The 22,539-nt window shown below is 30.0% G+C and overlaps 3 protein-coding genes across 9 annotated transcripts in view; all 3 read right to left on the reverse strand.

The window, feature by feature from the left end:
* LOC122575102 (filamin-A) overlaps positions 1–11,208 on the reverse strand; it is a 52,542-nt gene extending 41,334 nt beyond the window's left edge. For 3 of the 5 annotated variants that reach the window (XM_043743556.1, XM_043743553.1, XM_043743555.1), the window contains exon 1: positions 5,590–5,948. In XM_043743556.1, coding sequence (XP_043599491.1) covers positions 5,590–5,929 — 340 coding nt within the window. In that variant the 5' untranslated portion in view covers positions 5,930–5,948. Of the gene's footprint in view, positions 1–5,589; positions 5,949–11,041 lie in introns of those variants that run through there. The other 2 variants (XM_043743554.1, XM_043743552.1) reach the window with 2 other exon arrangements.
* Positions 11,209–11,797: 589 nt separating this feature from the next.
* On the reverse strand, positions 11,798–14,533 carry LOC122575248 (succinate--CoA ligase [GDP-forming] subunit beta, mitochondrial). Its single transcript, XM_043743951.1, has 6 exons — positions 14,055–14,533; positions 13,732–13,831; positions 13,066–13,661; positions 12,727–12,861; positions 12,334–12,462; positions 11,798–12,208 (listed from the first exon to the last, which is right to left on the reverse strand). Exons 1-6 carry the CDS (start codon positions 14,251–14,253, stop codon positions 12,096–12,098), a joined length of 1,272 nt encoding a protein of 423 aa, XP_043599886.1. The 5' UTR covers positions 14,254–14,533; the 3' UTR covers positions 11,798–12,095.
* A 432-nt stretch (positions 14,534–14,965) lies between these two features.
* LOC122575209 (contactin) lies at positions 14,966–22,309 on the reverse strand. 3 transcript variants are annotated; one of them, XM_043743854.1, is made up of 8 exons: positions 21,280–22,309; positions 19,687–20,540; positions 19,230–19,608; positions 19,053–19,155; positions 18,446–18,918; positions 18,057–18,335; positions 17,336–17,788; positions 14,966–17,253 (listed from the first exon to the last, which is right to left on the reverse strand). In XM_043743854.1, exons 2-8 carry the CDS (start codon positions 20,488–20,490, stop codon positions 16,067–16,069), a joined length of 3,678 nt encoding a protein of 1,225 aa, XP_043599789.1. In that variant the 5' UTR covers positions 20,491–20,540; positions 21,280–22,309; the 3' UTR covers positions 14,966–16,066. The 3 variants fall into 3 exon arrangements, with proteins under 3 accessions (XP_043599789.1, XP_043599791.1, XP_043599790.1); XM_043743856.1 differs by lacking the exon at positions 21,280–22,309 and adding an exon at positions 21,132–21,250; XM_043743855.1 differs by lacking the exon at positions 21,280–22,309 and adding an exon at positions 20,980–21,114.
* Between the last annotated feature and the right edge of the window lie 230 nt (positions 22,310–22,539).

The following is a 22,539-nucleotide window of genomic DNA, read 5'->3' on the forward strand; positions in this document are numbered from 1 at the left end:
CAAAGAATAAAATAATAGCTATTGTAATCCTACCTCTAAATACAGAAATAACAACAATTATCTTCATAGATTGTAACGTTGGAAATAAAACTACGTTTTCGACAAATATTTGATTAAAGTTGGATCAATGAGACTGTAAATCATAAAACTAGAAATAATCTTTGAAATACAGACTATAATTTCATTTTCACTGGCATAGAACTTCATACCATTTATGGATTAATTTGAAATCGAGAAAAGAGAGAAGATAGGTCTGTTAGATAAGAAGAAAGAAATAGTTATTCTCTATATCAATATTGGCTCAAGAATGAAACTACCGAGCTCTTATCACGGTCAGGGACGGTAGCTAATACCACTATATACACACACGATCAGTGTAAATATAATCTACGATTAATTTAACATATTATTTTTCTATTTCGAGATTAGTATGTAACAAAACATTGATTTCTTAATAAAGCATTCACCGATGAAACTATTCAACTTGTAAATAATTTTTTGTAAAAAAATGAAAGAATTCTATATTAAAAAATATGTATGTTTATTAGTCGGTAACCTGATAATTAACGAAATATTCTGTCTCGTTCTTTAAGACATTTGCTTCTATGTATTGAAATTGCTTCTATATAAGAGAAATAAACGATAATCTATACGGTAAAATACGTGTAGACATATTTCTGACATTTCCGGCCAGAAATAGCCATACAGTGATACAATGGCTAAGAAATGACGCTTACACATCAAAATGAATCAACGCTAGTTCTGCGAAAGAAAGTAATAGCATTTGATGCGAAGTACAGCTAAAAGAAAAATAGTTATTTGTTATATTCACTTTATATTATCATATCACTTTATATTATTCATACTTTATATTATCTATTATTTATTTTATTTAAGATCACGTCAGCCATGATTCACTGTACTTTATTACAAGATATACCACGTTGATTAGACAACGTCAACTTCAATATTTTTATAAAGGGATTGTGTCATCTGGTATGTCCACAAATATATATATTATGTGCACGCTATGTCATAATAGCTTGTCAGACGTAATCAATATTCGCGATTACACAGTTCGCAAAATTTTTTTTAATCACGCTCTAATTTTATCTTCGGCGATGAGTCATATGAATTTTTATCGCTTCAAACTTTACAACCTTTAGATTTTGATTGCAATGCCAACATAGAAAACAACTCGTAAACATGTTTATTACAATTTCCAATTGACACCGAATAAATGTATTTTACAAGCAAAAATATGGACGAATCAGAGTTGATATTCTTAGCACGACAGTGCTGCCGTACAAATAACAAAGGAGCAAATGGAAGACTATATATTATGATAATGACTGGTGCAAAATATTTTAGGCGACTGCATCCTCTTTCTCATATTAGAAATGAGACAACTATAGAGTACCATTTGAATCAATATCACGGTAATTGCATTCGCTTTAATCAATTTTGGCAACTTCGCGGTAACCTGAGTATCTGACAAATTTATTTTCAGGAAAATACGTTCGCAACCTTGTCGGTTCGATTAAAATTAGATAAGAATTTTCTACGTCGCCGAATGCGATATACAGCAATTGACGAAAACCATGAACTGTATAACGAAGAAATAATCCTAATTCTTCAAATTTGAATGTAACATTTTGGTATTTGAATGTTCAAAGGACTTGGGATACCATTTTTCTCTTCACAAATATGTCTATTTAAACGTTGACCTAATTAAAATAAACAAGAAAATGATCGTCAAATATAACTGAACAAATTATAAACGTGAGAATTATGCTTTGTACACAATAGTCTTCTGTTTCGAAAGAAACTTCTCTATTCATACTATACACAATAGAGTATCTCGTGTTACGTGGTTGCTATTTACACAGATCCGGTATAATGACAAAGTATATTTCGAGAAATTATATCAAATGTAGTTCGTATCTGTGTATAGTGTGTTAGGACTATCCAATAAACTGTAGAACATGGAGAAACGTACTATACACATATGTCTTAGTACACTTAGAATTCGCTTCGATCTCAAATTTCATAACACAAGAAAACTGATTTCAGTTGACATAAATAGTACACGAAGATCATCATAAATAGCATATAAAAAATCGTGGCGACAATTGTGGTTTAATTCAATTCTCATTATTCACTTGTTGGCTCGGTGTTACATCCAAATTTTCATCCAACTCCCAAGTTCTCCCATTATTATTTGATAATTATAAATTAGTTGACATCAGATGTTTATGCGTTTATAGGAAATTTAGATAATGTGCAAAAATTCACATGACGACTGTACACGACAACAAATGTCTGCTTTTATCCTATTTCTTCAGTTGTAGATCATACAAATCTGAACTTCTATAAGCAGTCTAGAATTAAAGTCTAATTACTCATGTGTAGCAATTATGTTTGACAGACGTAAGATGAAGTAATGGACGGAGTCAGCGATGCTTGGAAATCGTCTCTTGCACGAGCTCCTAATGCGCGTTCAATCCATGACGTAACCGGTTAGCCACCAATGACGTCATCGTCTAAACTCGCCGCGGAATACGGTCGAGGAAAACGTCATGGGCACTCGAGAAGAAGCGTGATCGACAACTTAATACATATAAACAGTGGATTTTTTAACGAATTTCTACGTTTGTATAGAAGATAAGATAATGATACTAATATCTTGCATGTACGCTAATTCTTTCATACATATACAAATTCATTTCACAAAGAAATTCTAAACTCGCACAGGGAAATACTTTTATGTGATAAAAATATTACTCATTCGCTTATTTTTATAAAATTCTTTCAAGTAATTAGAAAGAGCAAGTTTCTATTTTCTACTTCATCGTAAAGGGTAGGTGATAAATTTATCTACATCGCAAAGTGCAACAGTTATAGATAAACTATTACTATAGTAGGTAAAGCAAAAGAATAAAAAGAAGAAATCCAGCGCAATGAAAAAACGTAAATGAGAAGTTTCATTAACAAAAGATTGTCTTCTTTAATATCGTACGATAAAGATAATTATCATAATGAACAAAATAATTAGTTAAAATGATGCCACAGCAGATACACTACGACAAATATAAATTTGAACGAATGACTTCAGTACAAACGCGTATTATACATGAAGCTAAGCGGGTAAAACATTCCATGCCGTGATAACTAGTTGTATTTTAAATTAAGAACGTATTGATAAGTTATAAGACGGAAAAGAATGCCATTATCATTTATCCTCGTGACAGTTATTGTTATGTTTCCACTAAATTAACACATTGTACAATTACAACGAACGAAAAGATTTGTTTTCTGATTTCAGTTTTAGTTGATAATTTATAAATATACACACACACGACTAAGACATAATTGATTTAGAATTAAAATGAATTACGTGGACAAGAAGATTGAAGAGTATTTCTCTCGAAATTTTTTTAATTTTGAGAAAAGGCTATCTTATCGGGAGAAAGAGTTTGGCATAGGTGTACGCAAACTGAAAGCAAAGATGACGTCCCTTGTACCTGAGCAAATATGACCTTCACCTCATCGTGCGCCTACCTACCTGCCTTCCCGCCTACTTTCCATGTCTCCCTCTCACTCCCTCTTCCCGCTTCCCAAAATCACTTTCAAGAGCAAACTATTTATAGTTTTTAGAATTATTTAGATATATAAAATAATTTACGTACATGAATATAATAATAAGTATGTATGGCTTGATACCTACATATATCAAATCCTTTTATATCTTATAAATACTTAGAAGAGATTAGTCCTTGAGAGAAATTAAAGATTCACGACTATCATAAAGAATGGATGGAGCACGTTTTATATAATTGCCAATTCTCAGAAATATTTAGTGGGTACAGGTAACAAAACTATCGCTATATTCCTATCCTACAAATTTTGAAATATTTCAATAAAGCATCATCGATTCGAGGATCTTTTACTATTCCGTGAAATTATCTCTATTTTATTTTTATTTTAATTATTATATCTTATTCTACAAAAAATCTTCCATTGAAAAATTTCAATATTCATGTGAACTTTCCTTTCTCTTATGGAACCAGCCGTCATATGAAACTTCTGTATAAATGCTAGTCAAGCCACCCGTTAGAGAAACTAAGTCAAATAGAAGCGCAGCTTCATAAAGCGCGAAAGTGTTTTTTACTTCCTTGCAATGAGTCATATTACAAGTAATGTAAATTATATTTTTACGTTATCTCTGTTCATTAATAATTTAAAGTATTTCAAAGAAAATACGTACGTATATTTATCTAACGTGAAATGAACCCCCCTAACCTAACCCCAACATAACCCCAATTAGAAATTAATTTACAATTGGTTTTGCTAAACGTTGTTACACCAGAGAAAAAAGAGAATGATGACATTTGATAGAGTTAAACAGAACTTGAGATATTCTTTACAATTTCGTCGATAACAATATGTGTACTATAATAACATTGTTCTCGTTCAAACTTTTATATAAAAACCATTTTACTTTCTCTTGCAAGACAATTCTCTCTGTGTGTCAAAAGCATATACGAAACATGAAACTGTTGTATTTCTTAATATTTTACGTCGATTAATATTTTGACGCGCACAAAATTTTGTAATAACCTGAACAAACCAGCGATCACGTAAAAATATTTCTTCTCGTGTTATCACTTCATCGCCAGTCACGTAAGGAGATACGTCTTTTCTACGTTATTAATTAATCGCTGGTCACGTACGACTTCTTTTTAAGAATCTAACTGAGTTTCCAGTTACAATAGCTTTTCGAAAGTGAAATTTTTAGATCGAAATACAAGTTGACAAATGTGACGCGAGATACCTACATATATCGACGAAGTCTCAATTCGAAAATCAAAACAAAATGAAACAGTTCACACGGTATTTTATGACATAAAATTAGATAACTGCAACATCGTACGGCCCGGAACGAGGTTCTAAGCCCTTATGCCCTCCAAAATGTCTCAAATTATTTGTTTCGATCCTCGAGATATGTAAACTTGAACTCCTAACCGATTTTACGACCTCACTATACCATAGCTACCTACTTACATCTTGTTTCGTATCATGATTGTAATTGTATATTTCTATCCGCACATTTTTGCAACGGATGAATAATATATTGTTTAATATGTATAAAATCTATCTCCAATATAGTTCAATATAGTAATATTCAACATTAACAATTAAATGTGGGAAATGAATAAAATTTATACTACCGTCGAACAAAATAAATTTGTTAAGAGGACAAACGATAATTACATCCGTTTAATTACACCGAGATATACATAACAATAATATTTAAAGTACTGTCAAATATACTTTCCATGTATACTAGTAAGAATCACTGTATATGTATATTTATACAATGAAAGAAAACTACGTATCACATGTACTCGTTAATTTGATCTATCTCATTTTCTTATTCTTAATTCTTTTTCTTTTCTTTCTTTCCTCTCCGTTCGAAAGGGAAGAAAGAGAAAAGAATGACTCAAACGAATGATATGAACGGAGAAAACAGAGCTGAACAGAGGGAAGCCTAAATGGGACAACAAAATACGAATGTCAGCCACTCACCGATATTAACGATTCTTATTCCCTCGTCGTCCAAAAACTTCAACGCCACCGAAACATTTTCCAATTTCTGTGACCTAAAGACGGGCTTCTGACTATGCTTCGGAAGCTTCTTCTGCGCGAGCACCTCGATCAAACTGATGAGTAGAAGACCGTCGGACAAATCACACTCCAAATCATCGATCTGTCTGTTCACCGTTTTCAGCTTCTCGTTTGCCCATCTCGTAAACGTGTTTTGCTGCGTTCGTTTCCACTGGGCATCCTCCAGCAAATCTTGTTCGAACATGTCGTCGTCCTCTTCCTCTGCGTTCTCGCACTTGACTGACTTATCGTTCTCGCACATTTTATCGGCCGGTTCGCTCCTACGGGATGACATTGGTAATGGTGAGAACGATGGTGGGGAGAAAAGTAGAAAACCTTGTGTGTGTGTTCACACGTTGCTGCTCCGTTCACTGTAATCTCCCCTCTCCTCTCAAACCGAGATGAGCTCGCTATACGTTCTACACCGTATGTCTTACTCACTTTCTCTCATTTTACTGTATCTTCTCTTATGCATGCACATACTACTTACAGCAGCAAAAGTATCGACATTACCCATAGCCTTACTTTTCAATGAAGCATTCTGTTTTTATCAACATCTCAATTTCATTTTTATAGTATCAAGTTTATATATAGTTATACGAAAGTAATTCTAAATTGTATAAAATTTACTATTAATTAATATGTATATGGTAGAATAAATACAATAGCGTATCAATTATATCACATAATAGAGAGAAAAAGAGAGTAAAAATTCGAAAATCTGTAATACATTTCCTTTTGCACGATAATTCTTTAATCAACCTTCGATACTTCGATCATTCAGTTCCTGGTTATATATTATTTAAAAGATATGTAAATTAAAAGCCAAATCTTAAATTATAGATATTATTATAGCGTTATATAGATAGTATTAGGACAAAATAAATGCAATATAACAATGTTCGTATTGCCTACACGCAAAATATCTTTATCTTAATCTACAAAATTGTACTTCTTAAAATTCGATTTCCTTTGATCTCCTTATAAGGAACTCCTTTAGAATTCTGTAAAAAATGACTCGCATCAGAATTATTTTAATGAATATGCAATTTAAATAAATGAATTTAATGAATAATGAATATAAAATAATTTATTACAAACTACTAGAGAATTGTTATGAAATGATGGAGATATCTACATATTTCCAACATCTGTGTCGGGGGGTTAAAAAATTATTGCCACCGTGTTGTGAGATTCTTGCAACCGTGCAACTTTGGTAAGCAATATTTCTGCTTATTACTTGAAATAACAAAGATATTTGAGATGAATAGAAGTGGTAGATCATTCCATATATCGCACAGGAACACTGTAAAATTTAATCAATACAAATGCTAATTATCCCCATAAAGACACAAGCCCGAATGAAATATTCGTTATAATTTATTATTAGATGTTCATCCACGTAATACGAATTACTATCTAATTCCACATTATATCACGTTAGCGAACTAACAATTAAATAACAATTGCACTGTATATAATTTTCCGTTCGGTGCAATTTTAAAGTTTATCCTTGTCGAAGTTACAAAATTAAATAATAAAATTTGACGTGCAATGAAATATCTATCATACGTAAAACTCGACCCTGATGGTATAATAAAGATAATAATATATAACATATATAAGGTATATAAGATGTATAAGATATGTGTATTTAACTGTATCTGAATGACCAAAAAGAAACTTGAAATTGTGTCGCTAGCGGATAACATCCGATATAGTAAGTATTACAACACAAAGTCCTTTTGTGGAATAGTCACCTTCTTCTTCCTTTTCGGAAACGATTCCAGTTTTAGCAGCGGACCTTACGTTCCTTTTCAGCCGACTTGCAATCAAGAGTTAGGTCAGTGATTTAACCGCCAAAAAAAAAATGATAATAAATTGATATACATATCCCGTTCAAAATACGAGGTTATAGTGAATGTATTATTTAAAGCAGGAATCGAAATAAATAGCTTCTTCCGTTTTTTTTCTTTTTTTTTTTTTTTTTTTTTTAAATTCTGTTGATGTTTCGTTTAAGAAAATATCTGTTCCTGTGGAATCTTTATGGAAAGAAATATTACCCTTAGAAACTTTTTTATAAAGTGTTCTCATGCAACAGATGCTTAAGAATCTATAGAATGAAAGTTTCATGAGAACGAGTTATCTTAGAACGTGTATTAAAAAAGATTTCAAAGGTACCAAATCATTAAACACGAATTTTACTTAACGATGTAACGTCATATCATTCATATGCTCAGTGAATAGAAGATATGAAAATCATAGCATGATTAATTCATAGTTTCATAAGTATTGACCAGAAAAGAGAACTTGTCAAGAATAATGCTCGGGTAACATTACTTTTCAACTTAAATACATAGAAATACATAGCAGTTCTACCATATAATGTACAGATAATACTGTATATATAAATGTCATGTATCCTGGCTGTTCTTTTCAAACAAGCCTCGAATTGTGAGTTATCTACATAAATATTACAAATAAATAACATATTCGGAATATCGATTTAACTCTAATAATAATCCAATATTATTATAGTACTATTCATTAAATAGTATTTGGTATTCAATAAGATATACAATAAGGACTTTCTTGATATTGCTGAACAAAATATCTGTTCCCATTGGAACTTATAACGTAAGGGCGTTCTCCAAAAAAGTTTCACGATGCATATTTTGAGTAGAACCTATTAAAAGGTTCCGTAACTTTTCCGATCCCTGATTTAAAGACTTATATGTATTTATAATTGCATGACAACATTGATTAATGGATCAATTAATGGAGTAATCTCTTAGATTGCAGTATATTTTCATCTAGGAGGTCTGCTAGTGGATATACACTTTTTACTATACGGAGAACTGTTTTTAAACTGAATATCATTTGATTGGAGGTGTCGCAAATTATCAAGAGATAATGAAAAATAATAAATTTTCTCGTTTTCTCGTTCGTGGTCGACTTCAAAATTCCCGATTCTAATGCATATTTCATCGGCTGTATGAGGTGACCGCTCGCTCCGACTAGTTTTACCGTGGTAGAAATAATGGCATATAAGTTTCGAAATTTGGCAAGCGAACATCTTCCGAAATACTACTGCATATGATATTGCGAGAGATTATTATACCACCCTATCCTGTTGTCGTTATTAAAAGAAATTCAGCAATTAAAATGACGCATATTACATATTTTGTGTTGATATAAAACGTATAAATAATTCTTTATAATGGCCGATTTTATTGTATGCATGTATTTGGTATTCGAATTGAATGTTTATCAGCAAGAACAAAACTCTTACTCCTGATCCATATTTAACTCTCGTGATTCAATGTCTAAGTAACTGTGACTCATCACACGTTAGTGACGGACCTGTTTGTGTAGCCGCGAAATGACGAATGCATAATTGTTAAGAACAGATCTTCGACAAATAAAATAGTTGCTTGTAACATTTGAAATCTACGAGATACATTAATTAGATCGATAAAATCATTTACTTAATTGTCACGCGTGTGATGTTTCAAAAGATGATAAATTTGTTACGAATATTTTGATGGAAATCGCCATATTAAAACGTACATAAACGTACGAATTTGATATTTTACGTACGCTATGTTACCTATGAGAAAAAATTACAGACACGTGAAAATGGAATCTATCTCGTCGATTTCAATGATCTTGAAATATTTTATGAAGGTCAATGTTCTGAGTAATCTTACACAGAACATCCCACGCAACTAGGACAGCTACATCTTTACGAAGACACGTTGTTAAGTTCCTTAAACATGAATGACAGAAGAATGAAACACTAAAGATTATAAAAAGACACATTACTAGTGTATTAAATAACGTAAGAAAAGTATGGAGAAATATTTCAAGTGCTATGGAGAAAATAATTTTGTAAATTCCAAACTCTAACATCTTTTAAATCGATAGTTTAAACGAATTGTATGTAAAATATAATACTTCCAATTGAACTATACTTTCTCTCTCTCTCTCTCTCTCTCTCATGTATCATATGTAAAAATACATGCAATTTTATAAACATCTTGCAATTTCGTTTTAGTTCCGTTCAAGGTAGATAAGCTAAATTCAATGATTCATTTACTTAATCGCTAGCAAAGCTTTTATTATAAAATAAATCTATAGTATACACTCGCGTACACATAACTTGTAAACAGTATGTAACTTACAAGAACGATTAGGATTTCAAATAATTAAAATGTCAATATTAATGTCAATACTATGAGAATAGGCATAGTGTACTATATGTACATGTATATTGTATACGCATACGTAATACGAGGTTAGGCATTATTTCGAAGTTGTGCCATTAGGTTCTAGATAATTGTCAAATAGGTAATCTGATCAGTGTAATAGGAAATTAATCAATTCCATGCTAAATTACGATGTGCCTCTTGCAAGTCAGAGCCAAGGTATTTTTAGAGTACGTAGACATACGTGTCTTTTTTCCAAGGTCTAATCTTGTGTGTGTGCAAAAGATAAATTTTATCGTGCGAAATACTGTTCAAGTTAAAAAGTACACAATGTGAGTACATATTTCATCAAAGTTCACTGAATAGAATAGATTAAAATGAATAGAGAAATAACGTGCATGGACAGTGGCTGTAGAAACACAATCATTGTTCTACGATTAGATAAGACAAATTCTACTGACACTAGTTCCCATTAATAAAAATTAGAAATTGATTAATGATATTTACTTGTACTAATAATCTTTTAACTAAAATGCTTCTGTAAAGTTTTAGAAAAATGTTGGTAAGTGACGAGCTATTGAAAATTATTGCACAAAAGATTAGTAACAAACCAAGAGGAACAGGAAAAGAAAAAATTATTATAACACATTCGTAGATTATACAGTATGAAATAAAGTTTACCACGACGCTACATAATCTTGCTTCGTAATTTAAATTGAATCAATCGTTAAAAAATTATACTTTCCAATATCTATTATCTTGCTATTTGTAACGTCAACGAACTTAAAAACCACTGTACGCATTTGTCGCATGTTAATTCTCAATTGTTTCACTCACGTGGCATGCATATCATTTCATATAATTATCTGAAGCATAAATTGCCATTCATGCAATCACTGATTAACAGCGTTTATTAAAACACATAGATAAGAATCTTATTTGCAATCTCAAAATCATCAGTTTTAATTGAAAGTATCAAATTATGTAGCAAACAAGTAAACACTGGCGTGATAAAGGATGCATCCTCTCCCGTAAATGTAAAAAGCTTTTTAATTGTGACAAAATTTCTTAAAATTATAGAAAAAGAAAATGTATGGAATAAAAGCTAACGACTGTTTTTCTTTTCTAAACGATAAACATTGTTAGAAAAATACTTTACACGCTACCTTATTTACAGGATAAAATGGATCTATTAATAAGGTATATATTCGCACTAGTAATTCCCTTTCAAATATGATTCACACTTTTACACCTTTAATATACATTAAAACACAAGCACAATTTACATTTGAACGATGTAATAAAGAGAAGAAACTCTTTGCACTGTTCGATACGATTTAGAAAGGTTTACTGACGTTTACCGCCACCGAATTTGGAAGAGAGGGAAAATGTACCGAACAAACTCCGAGAATAGCTATCCCCTCGTCTTCAACCCTCCCACTCTGGCTAGCAAACTATATATACACACGCCGATCTGTCTGTTTCTCTCGCTATCCCTTTTCCCAATTCCTATTGTCCATTGAAACTTTACCATTTTATTTAAACCTTCTATTCTTACTACAATGTCCGTCAAACTTTAATTCAGTCTAATGGCATCATCAATACTTAATAAATACTTATAGAGTAGTCGTCCTCTTTCTAACGATAAGAACATTCTTCTATTAGATATAACAAATTTTTAAGTAGAGATATAAAAAACTACATATGTTATAATCATAAAAGACACGTTTAATGATTCTTATAAAATTATAAAACAATATAAAATTAGCTTATTTTAAAAGCTTCTATATAAATATATTCCATTTATTTATTTATTTATTGAAAATGTATAAAATATATGCAATTATAAATTAATAATACTTGTTTAAGGGTATTAATAAATTAATTAATAAGACTATTTATTAACAAGAACAGAGAAAACACCTATAACAAAAGGAATACGATATAATAATGAAGGGAAAACAATATTTTGGTACTAATAATAATAAAATATTTAATTCAGTCACTGACAAAACAAACCACTCGTTTCACGAAAACGTAAAAAAGATACAAATTAAAAGATTACTTAAATAATTTACAAGCAATAAACTAAAACAAACGACATTATTTTTAAAAAGAAATAGAAAAAGTAGTCTTTGATGTGTTGATATTATCTAGATATGTACTTGAAGCAAAAATTCCCAGTCTTAATAGACTTAATACACAAGAATGTTACCAAACTTATGTTTTTGCTGAAGAAACTGCCTTTTTTGCAGCCTCATCTAAATCATTTGCTGTAACAATAGATAACTTGCTCTCTGCAAGAAGTTTCTTTGCTTCTGTTACATTAGTACCTATTTTAAAAACATAGTGAACATTATTAAATCATATATCAATAAAAATAAATAAATAGATAAATAAATAATATTCTATAACTTCTGTAACAAAATTACAAAGTAAATAATAAGGAAATAATTACCTTCTAGTCTAACAACTAATGGAATTTTAAGCTTTAAATTATGAGATGCCGCAATAATTCCTTTTGCTATTGTAGCACAATTTACAATACCACCAAATACATTTACAAGAATAGCTTTTACTTTTGGATCTAGAGATATCAAACAGAATATTTAATGTTATTTTTTTCGAAAATATGTGAATATAATTCACAGAGATAATATATCTGATAAAATCATTAATTAAATTTCTTAAAGAAACATAATAAAATCACAATTACAAAAATCACATTTACAAGTTTAAGAAATCTATTCAGGCCATTATGTTACATATATAAAAAGCAGGAAAACTTCAATTTTTTCGATTTTTTTCGATTTTTCGATTTTCCTGCGAATCTATTATAGTACATACATACCTTCACTAAGAATTCTAAATGCTTGATAAACCTGATCCTCTTTAACACTTCCACCCACATCCAGAAAATTTGCTGGAGACCCACCATTTAATTTAATTATATCCATAGTAGCCATTGCCAAACCAGCACCATTGACTAAATATAATATATAATTTTGAATTTTATATTAATTAAGAAGAATAATAATATTCTGTTCAAAATAATTTACATAAATTTTTATGAATTAAAAATTAAACAATAATTATTTCAAAAATTATTCCTTTCTTTTATATATATATATAATATAGTAATATATAATATATAATATAGAAAATATTATTACCATATTATTAAACATACCCAAACATCCTATGTTGCCATCCATACCAATATAATTCAAATTGAAACGTGATGCATCTGCTTCTCTAGGATCTTTTGTACCACTGTCTTCTAAAGCAAATAAATCTTGTTGCCTAAATTCAGCATTATCATCAAATGCTATTTTTGCATCTACTGCTATAACTTGCTTATCTGTAGTTTCAACCAATGGATTAATTTCAACTTGTAAAGCATCAATATCTACAAATAGTTTCCATAAACTTTTTAATTCAAATATTGCTTTCTGTTGTATTTCTGAATCCACGAAACCAAGAAATATGCTAACATCTTTGGCTATCTCATCATCAATGCCATAGTATATGTCAAGAGGTATTGTTTTTATTAATTCTGGATTCTTTTCAGCAACTGTTTCTATATCCATACCACCTGCTGGTGAAGCTATTAATACAGGACCATTGTGTTGTCTGTCCATAAGAATACAAATGTATGTTTCACGTGCAATATTTACAGATTCTGCTATCATAATTTTTTGTACCAATACACCATCTTTTGAAGTTTGTTTTGTAATAAGACGGTGACCTAACATATTTTTCACAACATCTATGACAGCTTTATGACTGTTAAAAAATATGCAATAATAAATAATACACATACTTTTGTAATATATATCATACTATCTACACTTACTCTTTTGTAAGATGTACACCCCCTTTGAAACCATTATCAAACCATCCTTTCCCACGACCACCAGCTAGTACCTGAGCTTTTATAACATACTCATCCGCACCTATAAAAGTAAATCAAATTGCAACAGCTTCATTTAAAAACAGAAAGTATAAAATATATCTATGTGACTAATAATAATTGACTGTTATAAGACTGAACTAATAAAGAATTAAATTTTGATAAATTAAAATGCTATAATCAAATCTGTATCAATAATTTATTATACCTTTATACAAATGACAATTAAATAAACAAGTAAATTAGAAATAGGGAAAAATACCAACTTATTTTTTGTAAAGCAGAATTTGCTTTAGTTAGATCATCCACAATAGCAAAATTTTGCACAGAAATTCCACAATCTCTTAGGAGTTCCTTACTCTGATATTCGAGTAGATTCAAGCTTCTCGTTTGTTTAGTATTAAATTTTAAAATTTTATTCAACACTTGACTTGGACATAACTTTCGATTTGTAAATCGTAACATGTTTAACTTTAAAAATATGGCTTTATAAAATAACAGTGAAAAATGTTTTTTATGAAATCCTCAAGACTATTCACGATTCTCAGTCACCGGCATTAATTCAAGATACAATTTATCTCTGCAGAATATGTTTACAACAATTCTTTACAAAATAGGAGTTATCATTTGTATCTTAAGAGTAATCATCGGTTTCTAAAATTAAACTATATGGACATTGTCCCAAGTATAACTACAATTATCTCTTATAACCTTTTTATTAAACTAAATCTGTTGTATCGACAGTAAACTGATATCTACTAACAGACTACTTTATCTGCTACTACGTATGTATATGTATACGTATGTATATATAATATCTATCCAAAATATTTTATAAAAAATGAAATACGTGATATTCAAATAATAAAATATAAACTTTTTATTATTTTAATCCTCGCAATATATGTAATACTTGTAATATTCAGATTAATCAATTCAAGTATCAAATTTAAACTAGCTAATTATCTTTTTAATAAACCAAATAAAATAATTCTAACTTTTTTATTTGAATTTTATTTCGAAGTCTTTAGAATCATTAGTAATTTATACTTATACTTTTTATTTAAAGATGTACATATATAGTTTTAATTATAGAAAATATTCTCCATAATTTTAATTTTAGTCCGCTTATTAATAAAGGATAAGGAGTAAACTGATTTTTCTTGTAAAAAACATATATAAGATTTTATTTATTATTAATGTATTAGTATAAAAAGGTATGTATCCTATTTTCACAAATTAAACATTCTTACATCAATAAGTTATAGCTACCAAAATTTATTATTTTGTATAATTTTAATTTTCCGAGTTAAGTAGGATTATACAAATAATAAACTTTTTACATAATTAAGTAACAAATTTTTATGCATTATGAGATTTTTTTAACGAAGATTTTTATTATTGTCTATACAATAATATAATATTAAAAAATATTAATATGATAATTATTATTTACACATTATTTGGATATTTATTCATGGACGGATAAACATGATTTCTTGTATAAAAAAATTCTTAAAAAATCATTTGTTTAAAATATCATAAAATCTAAATAATTTAGAAAAACAATATTAATTTATATAAAAGCATGTATGTTATATTTTTATAATAAATTATTTTCAAGAGAAAAGTGGCGAACTCTTCTTTTTTGCAAAAATAACATTGATTCGTATAGGCACCCTTGTCTACAAAATGGTTCTGCTTAGTACTTAAGTACTTTTAGTACTTATTTTAATTTTCTAATAAAATGTATTTGTACCACTTTTCCATTAAGCTTTCCATTACTTTTATTCTTAAAAGAACGAGTACTTGTTAAAAGTATTGAGATTTCACTTTATATTTCACATTCATATTCATATCAACATTATCATACCAATGTCATAAATATTTTATGAAAATCATCTACTGTCCATTTAATGTAAAACTTACTAAATATTACAATAAACAGTATTTTGTTCAAGTGAGCTCTTTAACTTTAATGTGTTACGTTATTTGTAAAAGTTTTGGATATGACTAATATTGTCTAGCAATGTTAGATCTGGTTAGAAAATAATTAAATAATAATAGTATCGTAATTTGCAAAAATATTTCTCAACAAATTAATGATTTGAAAACAGAAAATTATACTGGTCTATTTCTATCTTTTCATAAAAATATTTCGTACACACGCGCGCGCATACACACATACGTATTCTCCCTATCTCTCTCTCTCTCGCGTTCAATTTTTTACTAACAGTTTAGTAAATCTGTGATATATCAAAAGTATCTTATACTCATACTATATGTATTCATAAATTCTCAATAATAATAACAATGATATACCTAAAGTAGCATCCAAGATTTTATTGCCAGCACTGCTTCTGAAAGCAGCTGCGTCGCCCATTTGAAATGTATGAGTTGGACTCGACATTCGTCCATCTCCTCCATTGCTAAATGCAAGTACACGTAAATGGTATGCCTTTCCAGGGCTGAGATTTGTGATATAAGCTTCTAATTTCGAGCCACCTGGTATAATAGTATCATTCGCGGTGCTCATATCTTGGTCTAGCTCCCAAACACGTATTTTATAGCCTATTAATGGTTCTTCTTCTAAACTTGGTTGTACATAACGCCAAACAACCCGAACTGTTGAAGGATTTACTCCATATACATTGACAGAAGATGGTGGTTTTTGCGGTGCTTTACGGAAAGTTCTTTCTAAATATCGCTCACTTTCAGGGCCCTCTCCAGCAGAATTATACGCCATGACTTTAACATAATAATAAGTATCAGGTTGCAAACCAACTACAAGAGCCCAAGGTCTTGCACTTCGAGATAAGTAATATACTGCATCTTCCTCTTTATTACTTTCTTTCCAATACTTTATTCTATGGCCTATTAATTTGCCCCGTATCCTTTCACGTGTCTGTTCAATTGGCAACCAACTAACTTTTAAGCTAGTACTATTGTAGCCATGTGCTATAACTTGCTGTGGAGCTACTTGGGGCATATCTTCAGCACTAAATATCGTAACTGCATTAGAAATTGGTCCAAAACCTAATGCATTAGCAGCTTGGACTTTAACTTCGTATTCTGTGTAATAATATTGTTGTTGTATCTGAACAACACTTCTCCCAGCATTACCATAGTCTTTCAAAGATAATGACTGAAACTCGGTTTCGTGATACTTTTGACGCCAAAAAACTTTGTAGTAGATTCCTGGACCATTTTGTTCAGATGATGGTAAAGGATCCCATGTTATTGTAAGATCTCCGATTTTACCTCCTCCTCCGCCTATGTTGGATGGAACTTTTGTTGGTTTATCAGATGGTGTGCTGTACTGTGGGGAGGGTGATGATGGTAAACTGTATCCTAATTCATTAAAAGCAGATACACAGAACTCATATGTAGTATAAGGATTTAAAACATTCTCCAAATAAGCCTCTTTTCTACCATTATATCTATCTACTTCAACAGCAGTTATATCTGAAATAACATTTACATTATGTACGTTTTTATTGAGAAAATCTACGTGATCAAAAACCATAAATAATTTTATTATACATACTTTCTATGATATTAGACCATGTGTGATTCCAGTTTGTTCTTGCGCTTACAGTATACATAGTAATGGGTTTGCCATTAAAAGCACCATCAGTCCAACGTAAAGTTGTAGAAGTTTTTACAATATTTACAACTTGTACACCACCAGGTGGTCCTGGTGGTCCTTCTATTGTAACTGTCGTTTTACTAGAAATTTCGCCTACTGCACTTTTAATTATGCATTGATATTCTCCTGCTTCTGCGAATGTAGCGTTTATTATATTAAGTTCTTCTCCGTCAATATGCAATCTAGGATTATTTATTAAATCCTCGTCTCTGATACGTAAACCATTATGTTTCCAAATATAAGCTACATCTAGCATTTCATCAACTACTTCCCCCATGCAACGCAGTGTTTGATTTTGCATCACAGCACTTGTAATGTGTTGTGGTAACTTTTCAATAAATTGTGGACCACCTTTGATTTAATAAAAATCGATATCTTAAATACAATTCTGTAAAACTATAGTTGTATCGAATGTTCGTGAAATCATAGAATCGTAAAATCCCGTTATCAGAAAGGAGGATGATTCTTCACGCAAATATAAGTTTAAAATATAAAGTAACATTTTTTTATTTGGAGCTCTATTTCCGAAAAAATTGATTTTGAAAATTCGTCAAGTATGTATTTAATCTATTCGTTCGATTTCATGAACACTCGTATGTAATGAAGTATATTGCCTTACGTAATACTATTAATCGTCCACGAGTGTCATCGCTTCCATATTGATTTGTTGCAGTGCAAATGTATGTACCTTCATCATCCCTTGATACTGGGCTAATTATGAGATTACCAGTTTCTAAAATTCTACGTCTACCACCAGAACCAATCACATTTCCATCTTTCTTCCAGACAAATTTTGGTCTAGGTGCAGCTTCAGGATTACAGAATATTGTGACATTACCCCTTTCTGCTGCGTAAGTCTCGGGTTCCATAGGCCGTTTTTTAAAAGATGGTTTTAATGCTAAAATTTCAGAATGATATTTAAAAATAATAATTTTTTAATGAGTCCTTTCTAAAAGTTACGCACACATTTCATTTCTATTGAAACTATATATCTAAATAACAACTTACATAAAATTCGAAGTTGTGCAGATGAATACTTTGTTTTTAACTGATTTCTTGCACGACATTGATACATAGCTTGATCTCGCTCTGGATCTAAATATTTTATACTTAAGACATTATCTTGTATAGAATATCGATCTCTATCTTGTGAAGGAAGTGTTCCCATGTTTAATATTTCACCATTTCTAAACCAACTATAAGAAACATCTGGTATTCCAAATGCTTCACAAGTCCAAGTTAACTCCCCTCTATTATCCATATGTTTATCTACTAATGGAATTGTAAAATTCGGAGCTGCTTGAATAGTTAGTCTTACAGAATTTTCAATTTCTGATCTGTCATTATAAACTTTACAAGTGTACTCTCCTTGATCATCAACATGTACTTTTGGAATTATTAATACTCGATTATAACTAGTTGTGTATGATCCACGTGGCAGTGATCCACCTCTTCTTGTCCAATTGTATGATGGAATTGGGCTGTATTAAATTAAAAAATGTATTATGTAATAAAATTATATACTATTTCACACAATAATAACAATTTACTAACTTAAATATTCTAAATTACCGGATGATATAGTAAATTTATTTTGAGATACAATTAAACTTACTATCCAAATGCAACACATTCAAGTCTAACTTCTTCTCCTGCAATTGGAGCATCTGGAAATGCCTTTGGAAAATTATTAGAGAACTTTAATTGTTGGAAGGAGGCTGAAAATAAAGAGATTCATCAAAATATAAAATACTGACTGAAAAAATGAAGACAATTAAAGGAATATAATTACAATGTGGGTCAACCCTCAAAGGGAAAAATGGCCCATTACGACCAGTATCAGAAGCAACACTTTGAACATTACAAGAATAATTGCCACGATCAATCATTTCCAATGCAGAAAAATAAAGTGCTCCATCATGAGAAACAAAAACACGTTTATCTTCTTCCACAAAATTGGGGAAATAGTCACGTGCCCAATAATATTTGACTCCTGGAAAATGTTGTGGTGGATCACAATATACAACTTTACCCCAATTTTGTTCTCCACGTTCTTCTGAACGTTTTAAATTAAATTCCAATATATACCCAAATGACAATTCCACGCTTTCAGATATAATTGTACCAAATTTATTGGTTGCTTTACAGTGGTATGAACCTCTGTCTTCTGTCTAAAAACAATAAATTAGTGTTGTGTAAATAATATTTTCTTTTAGTATATAATGATTATAGTCCAAGATATTATTTACCTGATCAGGTTCATAAATAATTAAAGTGCCACCACTGACTGTATATCTATTATTATTTAATGGATCTATTTTTGTTGCAATGAGTCTGTCATTCTCATAATCTTCTTTGAACCATTCATATGTTGGTGCAGGATAACCACCTGCTAAGCAACTCAGTGCAACATCACTGTTTATTTTTCTTTTTGACAGATCAAATACTTTATCAGTAGGTTGCTTGATAAAATATGGTCCTCTGGGGATTTCACGAGGATTATCAATTTCAATACCATATTGATATGTACGATCATCATCTACTAAGTTATGCAAATTAGAAATTGGTGCTTCACAAATGTATAAGAACCTATCTCTACCAGTTACTTTTTCCAGTCCCCATCGTTGTAAATTATTATGATAAGAATACACTAAATAATCTCCTCCAAGTGTATTATCAACTGGTTCAGGTAAAAATGCATTTTCCATATTTAATAATTGAGTATTATCAGCTTCATTTATCCAATTTCCATTCTGATATTTTATACCAGTATACCATTTACGGTGTTGTGGATCTTGCCATAATAAATGATATAATATGAATCCATGTTCTTCTAAGGAATTAATTGTAATAAGATCACTTTGGTAAGCTTCACAATTTTTTTTAGCTTCTTGTCTGTCCCTAATAGGACTCTTTATGAAACGGTAACATGATTCTTGAAATTTTATCCAATGTTGTGGACACTGATATTGTTCTCCATATAAGACATTTTGTGCAAATGTATAACTTGTTACAATAAGAATGTATGTTATAATCTCTGATACACAATACATTATTACTTCAATATAATTGAAGATTATAAATTTATTAAATTAATGGTAATCTGAAAAAAACATTACATATTATATTATAAATAAAAACATTACATATTCTTTTTAAGATCGAATGTAACAAGTGATTAAGTGATTAAACATAATATATCTGTCAATCAAATGACTTTTGTAATATTTGATTTTTTTTATGATAAATACAAATACCATCAAGGAAAATGTGTATTAATTTTTATATTATTAATCATTTCTCATCTCACTTTAATATAATTTATATTAATTATGACAAAAATGATATAAATAATTTAAGAAAGAAATTAGCTGTTTTGATGAAGAATAATGTTGAAAGAACTTAATTACATATAAAAGCATATTATATTTGACCATATAAGCTAGGGAGTGGCACTATGATCTTAAAGTAATTTAATATATTATTTAATGTAGTTTAGACCTTTGCCTTTTAAAACTGTATTACTATTAACTATTTATCACCTTTAATTAATTTCTATTTACGTATGAAACACTATGAATTGTTATTTAATAATTGTAGAAATTGGCGTCTTTACTGTTGACACAACACATGAATAAATGTAAACCTTAATACAATAGATACATGATGTCAAAATTATGTTCCAGAAAATTACCATAAATTGTAATTTAAAATATAAAATCAAAATGGTACAAAATAAAACGATTTATTACATAAACTTTAATATGATAAATATTTTGTTACACATATATAATTAATTCAAACAACACAATAATAGATATCCTATTTTGCTGAGAACAAACCTTTAGTATATACGCTTCGATCCATTACTAATAAGGGTGGGGTCCTTCATCAGAGATGAGCAGGGTTATTGCCGATGCAATGTTAAAAAGGTCAGCCAAAAAATGGATACAAGGAATAAGAGTCTCTAGCGGCCAACGGTCGAACTATACGCACATTTTTTCTCTAGTACTCTTTGTAAAAGAAACGTACATACGCACGGTGAGCAGGGAAATATTTCAGTTATCAGCGAAGGAAATTTTTCTAAATAGAGATAACATCAAATTGTCAAAATTGTGTCATCTCCTCTAATCATATTCTCTGTTATGTTCTCTTAATAAAACATCCAAATTTTGGCGAGAAATTCCTCTGAGAAACAAAAAATTTTAATTTCCAAAATCCTGGGAATCTGATGTCAGTTTCTCTAATGTTATGTTCTCCTGATAAAAAACCGCTATTTTTATTTTTATATTCCGCCAAGGAATGCTTCCTTATTTTAAAAGATTTAAACGCTTTGTTTATTTATAAAATAAGATTCTATTATTCATTTCAATTCGCAAGTTTACAATATTTCGAAACGAACCTGTTTCCCTCTTACCTCGATGCCGTGTTTATGCATGTTTCTCTCAGCAAAAGCACCGATGGAGAAATGTGTGTATAGTTCTGCTATTTAACCACTAGAGGCAGTAATTCATGGAGCGTACTTTCGGCTGAGTTTCTGCCATGCATATTGGCAATCTCCCTACTCTTTTTTGGTTTTACACTAATTTACACAGCTGCGCCCCATTCTACTTACATGCTACCGAAGAGCAGTAATGTTTGTTTATAGACAAGATTCTTTATGTTGTCTTGTTCCTCTCTTTACTAGCACTTCAGGGATCTTTTATGTATTTTACAATCACATGTTTTCTATTTTCATATTTAATTGACACACGATTCATTCAATTATTTAAACCATATTGTCTAACCAAGGTTAATACATTTAAAATTTTCCATTTCGCAGTACAAGACTCGTATAACACGTAACTAATAATATGTTATTGATTTTCTCAAATAGGTACCAGAAGTTTATTTTACTTGTGAGTAAAGTTTAAAAAATATTATTCTAATGCTTCAAGGAAGATAAATTACACACGTTTCTTTTCTTTTCCATGCGTTTCGTAGTAACATTTTTTTCGATTTAGGGTACACTTTTTCACTGTTTAAGATGTTTTCTTTTATTAGGATAAAAAATTGATTTCATTGATGAAACATTAATGGTATTAGTTTCATTTTAGATAATA

The sequence above is a fragment of the Bombus pyrosoma genome, linkage group LG14 (assembly GCF_014825855.1).
Source record: "Bombus pyrosoma isolate SC7728 linkage group LG14, ASM1482585v1, whole genome shotgun sequence".
Lineage (NCBI taxonomy): Eukaryota > Metazoa > Arthropoda > Insecta > Hymenoptera > Apidae > Bombus > Bombus pyrosoma.